The following is a 7,071-nucleotide window of genomic DNA, read 5'->3' as shown; positions in this document are numbered from 1 at the left end:
AACCATTTCTACTATCAAAAACATGATTCAAACACTGTATCTACAAGATTTTTTGAAAATTTTTTTCCCAAATTTTGACCACTATTAACCGTCCAGGCAATTCCTCAGCCTCCCTAGACGACTCCAAAAGGCATTATTGAGTGTGGAGGAAGCATGTGTTATGCTGAGAACAAATGCTTGTGCGGAGAACTTACACTACGTGGAAAGCTTAATAAATTAATTGTAGAGGCAAAGACTATGCTGCATTGCATATATTGCTCTTCTTTTATCATGTAGTTCCCTTCTCTAAGTGGTTTATATATACAAGGGGAGTTGTTTTTAGTGCGCATTTTTGGACTTTTCGGCGCTGGAATCGGCGGAAAAATTTGAGGTGAAATCTTGATTTGTGTTATTTAAACTGGATTTTTGACAGTATATCTGGATTCAGCCCCTGAAAAACCCCTAGGGCACTTCGATTGCGCAGGGTTACCCGTCAAACTTGCGATTTCAATAAATTCCTGTCAGATTTTAAAGAAATTAGACCAGAAAAACCATGGGAAAAACTTCCAAAAAATCTCACTAAAAACAACTTGTATACAAACTTGTGATTTCAATAAATTCCGGCTGATTTTAAAGAAGAGAAAAACCTACTAAAAACACTTCCAAAAAATCTCAGTAAATACAACTTGTAAGCCTATGGCATATGTGGTATAGGATTCTAACCTTGATGCCCAAAGCCATCGAGTTTATGTTAACTAGTTCAAATTTTTGAAAGAATGACTTACAAATGTTATATATAATACACATAGTAATTAGTATAGTCTGATAGACAAAAGTCACTCCCACTTGTTAATGTTTCCTTTGACTGTCTATATAAACAACACATTATGGGCATTTTATATTAAAAAAAAAAACCATTTGGCAACTGTTACTAGGCAGTGCAAAACAGGTTAAAAAAAATCATAAATCCAGCCTTTCAGCGCACACAGCTAGAGTCACAAACATCAAGATCCATAAATGAAGGTTTCTGTAATTCTTATTATTTAATAATGCACTTCCAACAAAATTGCCATTTGGGCATACAATATGATCATCTGGCATCAAAAAATCATAAATCCAGCCTTTCAGCGCACACAGCTAGAGTCACAAACATCAAGATCCATAAATCAGGGTTTCCTGTAATTCTTATTATTTTATTGAACATTTCTTCAAAAGAATAATATAAAGTTCTTATTAGACCAACAAGAAATTTGGTGCCACAGATCAGCACCTGAGATTACATGAGATGATTATATAGTTTATATTTGTAAAGCACTGTTCTGTGCCTAGTGTGTGTTCTACTTGTCTGGCCCATTCAACATGTTCTATTCAAACAATGTTTTCATCACCCAGGGGGTTTTGAAATTGTGTTATGACTGAGCATAACAGATGCCTTCAACTAGACAAAATGAGAATACCTTAAAACACTTGTGTACAACATATAAAAGCTTTGTGTGTAAGCTGTACCTTATTGTGAAGTAAAACTGTTCTCAGCAATCTAATCTAGGCTTGACACGAAGATTTAATCCATCTTCAGTCATATGGAGTGTCAGTGAGGGACGATATTTCACTTCCTTACCTTCAACAGCTTCAAATTTGAAGAAACGTACAAGCACAGCAGCAAAAATCTTCATTTGCATGTATGCAAAGTCCTTCCCAAGACAAATGCGAGGCCCAGCCTGTAAGTCAAGCACACACCTTATCGATTTGAAGGCATTATCATAGGTATTTTTCAAAAGATTAAGTATCAGAGTTAGGGCACTTACCTGAAATGCAGTGAATTTGAATGGTGACTGGGACTTAAAAACTCCATTCTCAAGCCATCTCTCAGGCCTAAACTCCTCTGCATCACTGCCCCAGATGTATGTCATTCTTCCCATTGAGTAAGGGACATAGGTGATGAGATCACCTTTCTTGATTTTGAATCCATCAGGAAGGATGTCATCAGAAACTACATACTTTGCATCCTGCAAATGTTGTTTTGTCAATTTGTGATGAGCCATACACTTCAAAATCAATACTAAATGGAGAGGATGATCAATATAGGAGGCATTTTATTCAAAAGGTACAATGATTTCTGCACTTCTGGAATCCAAAATTCAAATGACCTTATCCATATTTTTGCAATGGTTTTGGGCAAACCCACAAATGCAATGAAAATATGGATATAATAGTGTGTCATATATCCTCTATCCTAACTGACAGAATTCCAGTGCATTCTAACAAGAGGAGAAACGAGACTAACAAAGCACAATTATTGATGGACAATGATCAGTCAAAAGAATTTTGAGGATACCTAAATCACTGAAGAAATATATGAGTCTTACCGCAGGAACAGCTGGGTGTAAGCGCAAGGCTTCTGATAAAGCTGCTTGAAGATAGTGCATGTTATCCAATACTGTGTGCGTCAGACTTTGAGAAAACATACTTATAGATTCTTCAATTGACATACATTCATTCTCCTTGACCAGGTCAAGAATTTCATGAAGAATCTTTCCTTCAACATCTGGATTTTTGCAAAGCAAGTGAAAAAACCAACATAGGGTAACTGCAGTTGTGTCCCTGCCAGCTATCATGAAATTCAGAATAATATCTCGGAGATACTTGTCCGAGTAACTCTCTGGGTGTTTCTCACTCAATGCAATAAAGCGAGACAATATATCTGGTTTTACCTGTAAAAATATTTGAAGCCAGTGGCAGAGAAAGAAGGTCATGAGTACCAGCAATAAACTTGTCAGAGAAAATGTGAAAAGAACAATTAGATAGTCTGCTTGTGACATAAGTTCCAAATCAAGACTAAGACTGGTGTGAGCATTCCCTTACATCGTTATTTTGGACAGAAATCTCCTGTCTTCTCTTCTGAATGACCTTGTAGACAAAATCATCCACTGTTTTGATGCTTTCCTTCACGGCGACTTCTGACCCAATATTGAAGTATCTTTTTAATTTCCACGAAAGATCAACATAACGCCACAAAAGCATAGCATTTGCAGTATCAAAAGCCTCTGCAAAAGATGCCTCTGCTCCAGAGTTGGCATTTGATAAGCTGTTGATCTCCACTCCAAAGCCCAGTTTGCAGATTGCATCCATTGTTGATTTCAGTAAAAGACCCTATTGACATTTATCCCTGTCCAATTATGATTCTGCACCATACTCTTTTGTCATAGATATTCACACAAGGATATATAGAGAAATACAGAGAAAAGTGATTGTGAAAAGAAATCGCATCCTAGGGATATGCCCTCTAGCAATAACTTGTATGGATAACAACTGCAATCCCAAGAAGGCCTTAGGGGTGATGTCAGTAATCGTTTTCTCACAGGGCACTTGGCCTTCGTTCATTGGAATTTCAAGAAGCAACCATTAACACAAAAGTCATTGGTGACTTGTTAGTAAGTCTTCAAACTGCAATTTCTCTCTATATATTTCAAGAAGGCCTCAGGGATCGTTTCTGAAAATGTAAATGGAAAGTAACTCAATTGTATGACTGTTTTGTTTGACTGAAGTCCGATCCTCCTTTAGCCGCTCTGCCAACTTATTCCACCTTTTTTGGCTAACTCGCCAAAATTACTCATGCGCCAAAGGTCCTATAACCACTTTATCTCTGCCATATTTGGCTTTGGAGTCCTCAAATTTGACTAGCTCTAACTAGTTGTATACAGAGTTTGTGACCGAGGTCACAGAGAGTTATAAATGAAAATAATTCCTCGAGGCTTAAGGTAAAAAGAAGCTAGCAGAAGTTGTTGTTGTGGCGTTATATATATATATATATATATATGAGAGTTAAAGTGCTTTGGCCTATGTATTAGGGCCCTACAAGCTTGAACTAGTTGGAAGAATTTAGTACTATGGACGAGAATTTACAATGTTTTTCAATGTATTACTGAAGTATATTTTGGATGTTAAAATAAACTGTTTCTTAAAACATCAAGTGAGTTTAAAAAATCAAATGAGTTTCTATACGGGTGAGAACATTACTAATTAATTCCAAAAGAGCACTACTAATCAATTCCGAAAGAGATTGAAATTTTTTATTATTCCAAAAGAGATTGAAATTTTTTTTATTTCAGCATGTTTTTTCTCTTGAGATAAGAAATCAAGTGAGTTTCAAGAAAAAATATTGCACTTATTTATTTCTATTTTTAAACAAAAACATGTTTTTTTCTTTTGAAAAAGGAAAGAAGGTACTAGCTTCCTCACTTTGAATCTTCTACTTTATACATGAGAATTTGATATAAAACAAAATGAAACCACAAAAAAATGACTTGCAGTGAATACAACTATCCCTCCATAAAACCATAGAGTACGGATAAAACCATAGGGTACGGATAAGGTATTAGCTTCTCATTTTGAAATTATGTTGCAAATATCGGCATGGGATAAAATCGGTAAGAGTCCCGAAAAAATGAGAAAATATCAACAAATATTAACAAAATCGAGATACATGATAATTTGATATAGAATAAAGATGAAACCACTTGAAAAAAATTGAGTTTGCCTATTTATTAACAAATAAAATTAAGTTGGTTTACTTATTAACTCACTCCGTACAAACAAATGCAATTCTAATTATAATATTTCAAACAGATAATAGGTTAAGAATTTATCATGCCTGCATCTCTACTGTTTGCTTTGTTCCACAAGCTTCCAAAAGAATTCTGGAAAGTTTCACTGCATTCTCTCGGAAAACAACACTGCTGAAGTCCTTCAACACTTTAGTGGAGAACTCAAAACTAGCTAATTTTCGCTGTTGTCGCCACTGCTCGCCATCAACATTGAAAATGCCATCCCCAAGAAGGTCTTCTATAATATCATGGTTGAACTTTCCCTATGATTTTTTCAAAACTACATAAATCAGAACAGTTTACATAAAAATCTGACTCGATATAACATAACCAATTTCTTCATGTAACAGAAGCTGACCTTGACGTAGTTTGCAAAATTAAATCTAAGGATGTGCTCCACATTTGCAGGATCAGTGGTAAAAACATAGCTGCGGGTGGGATAAGCTATCCTGTAAGTTTTGTAGCGCATGTGATGATCACAGAGAAAGTCATGTACGCGTTTGAAATTGATGATGTGAGCAACCATGGTTGCAGCCACAGGGGGGCACAATTCACCACTCCATTTCACTTTGAAATAAAGTATCACCAACAAAGCCAGCGCTATTGATGCTGCGGCATATTCTAGGCTCACATCCATTGTTTCTTCTGGCAAGACAGATATGACTGTGATGAAATGAAATGGGTGTAAGAAATTGTCTGGATTATGTTATTTTAGGAAAAACTAAGGACCTTGGTTCCATTTAAATAACCTTCTGCATGCAACACTGACTTCGAAGAGTTACGGGTCGTGGTGAAGAACTTCCACGCGCTGAACCAGGTGCCTGTTCTCAGCCCAAAATTATAGGTCACTGCCAAATCACATGTTACAGATTATGTGATTCTGATGAGTGGTCAAGGAAGCTCGAAATTGACTTAGAGAAAGTGCGTTTGATGTAAAAAGATGGTGGCCTATATATGTCTATGTCTTGGTTTAAATTTTATCATTTTGTGGGAGTGGGGAGGGTTGAAGTTATTTCGATAAAACAAGTCACTTAACATATTTTATATTATATATATTTATTAGTGGGAAAATTTATTATAATTTAGTTGTCAAATTAGGAGTGACGATAATTATCTCTCATTGTCCGAGAGTACAAGTTGATTCATCACCATTATTGAAGGAAAATCACACCACTTCCAATGACTTTGTAAGGTGGTAAACTTTCACCCCTCCAAGAAGCCTTTGGGTTTTGGACCATTAACATGTTCCCTTACATATGAGAAAAAAGAGCCCTTAGCCAAATATAAATAGTTTTAGAGCATACCCCATGCCTATATATATATATATATAATATTATTTTAAATTAATATATAAGTGAAACATATAATATTATTTTAAATTAATATATAAGTGAAACATATGTACTTTTAAATAAACATATAACAAAACAACATAAAGTAACAATAAGTAAGAGTGTTGCGGGCAGGTTAGTCCATGTAACTCAAATTCCATGAAAAACAAATTGCATGAAAAATTATAACCTATATTCGCCAATGCTAAATTAATAGTGGGCAATAGGCAAATCCAATTTTATAGTCTTGTTTTGGCGAAGTAATAATAAAGATGTGTAGTGGATAAATCAATTGCTACATCCGTACTTTTAAATAAACATATAACAAAACAACATAAAGTAACAATAAGTAAGAGTGTTGCGGGCACGTCAGTCCATGTAACTCAAATTGCATGAAAAGTTATAACCCATATTCGTCAATGCTAAATTAATAGTGTTCAATAGGCAAATCAAATTCTATAGCCTTGCTTTGGCGAAGTAATAATAGAGATGTGTAGTGGATAAATCAATTACTTACTCAAGCACAAGGACTTTCACAAATTTTGGTGGGTAGTGACCACTTGTAAGTCTACATATTTACAGTTTTACTCCTACATAAGTGTTAAGGGAAACATAAATAATGGCCAGAAGTATATTAATTTACATCTTATTCCTATCCATTTTTAATGAAACACTTCTTTTTTTCTAAAAAAATCATTTTTTTCATTAAATAAAAAAGGGTACGAGTGTGAAGAAGCCTAGTATGTCAAAGAGTCATAAAAAAGTACCAAGACTTCTATATTTACAAAAACAGACCAAAAAACTATTTATCAAAAAACAACCTAGACAGCAACTTAGTACATTATCTATTGAAAATATCATCATGTAACATAACCAACTAAAAAAGAAACATAAATGTTCAAAAACCAATGACCGACTACATATTTGGCATCGCATAATAATACCAAAAAACTGCAAAATGAGAAAAACAGTGAAAAGTGCACTCAAACTCCTCTCAAGGAGATTGAATTTGTTGCAGTTCATTACCATAGGGGATAAGCAGTCTCCCGCTACTTAGAAGTTGGATGCCCCATCTCTCTTCAAAAAATATATAGCCCTTCTCCTCATGAAGAGATTTCTTAGATAGAGAGTTTGTCAGATGATTCCATTCACTATAG

General features: G+C 34.9%; 1 protein-coding gene across 1 annotated transcript; it reads right to left on the bottom strand.

Moving 5' to 3' along the window:
* Window positions 1-1,160: 1,160 nt before the first annotated feature.
* Window positions 1,161-5,476, bottom strand: LOC149195492 (cytochrome P450 704C1-like). Its single transcript, XM_089408420.1, has 6 exons — window positions 4,942-5,476; window positions 4,631-4,846; window positions 2,842-3,129; window positions 2,346-2,690; window positions 1,785-1,985; window positions 1,161-1,697 (listed from the first exon to the last, which is right to left on the bottom strand). Exons 1-6 carry the CDS (start codon window positions 5,218-5,220, stop codon window positions 1,509-1,511), a joined length of 1,518 nt encoding a protein of 505 aa, XP_089264546.1. The 5' UTR covers window positions 5,221-5,476; the 3' UTR covers window positions 1,161-1,508.
* Window positions 5,477-7,071: the final 1,595 nt, after the last annotated feature.

Source organism: Pinus tabuliformis, chromosome 2_2, assembly GCF_031772625.1.
Source record: "Pinus tabuliformis cultivar Carrire ecotype Pingquan chromosome 2_2, CPIR1, whole genome shotgun sequence".
NCBI lineage: Eukaryota > Viridiplantae > Streptophyta > Pinopsida > Pinales > Pinaceae > Pinus > Pinus tabuliformis.
Note: the sequence above shows the minus strand (reverse complement) of the source record. Positions and strands in the feature narration are given on the sequence as shown.

Coding starts and splice junctions, on each gene's coding strand:
- LOC149195492 (XM_089408420.1), bottom strand. CDS start 5,220: ATGGATGTGAGCCTAGAATATGCCGCAGCATCAATAGCGCTGGCTTTG. Junction 4,847..4,941: donor ATTTTGCAAACTACGTCAAG/GTCAGCTTCTGT, acceptor AAAAAATCATAG/GGAAAGTTCAACCATGATAT. Junction 2,691..2,841: donor TTTCTGTCCAAAATAACGAT/GTAAGGGAATGC, acceptor ATATTTTTACAG/GTAAAACCAGATATATTGTC.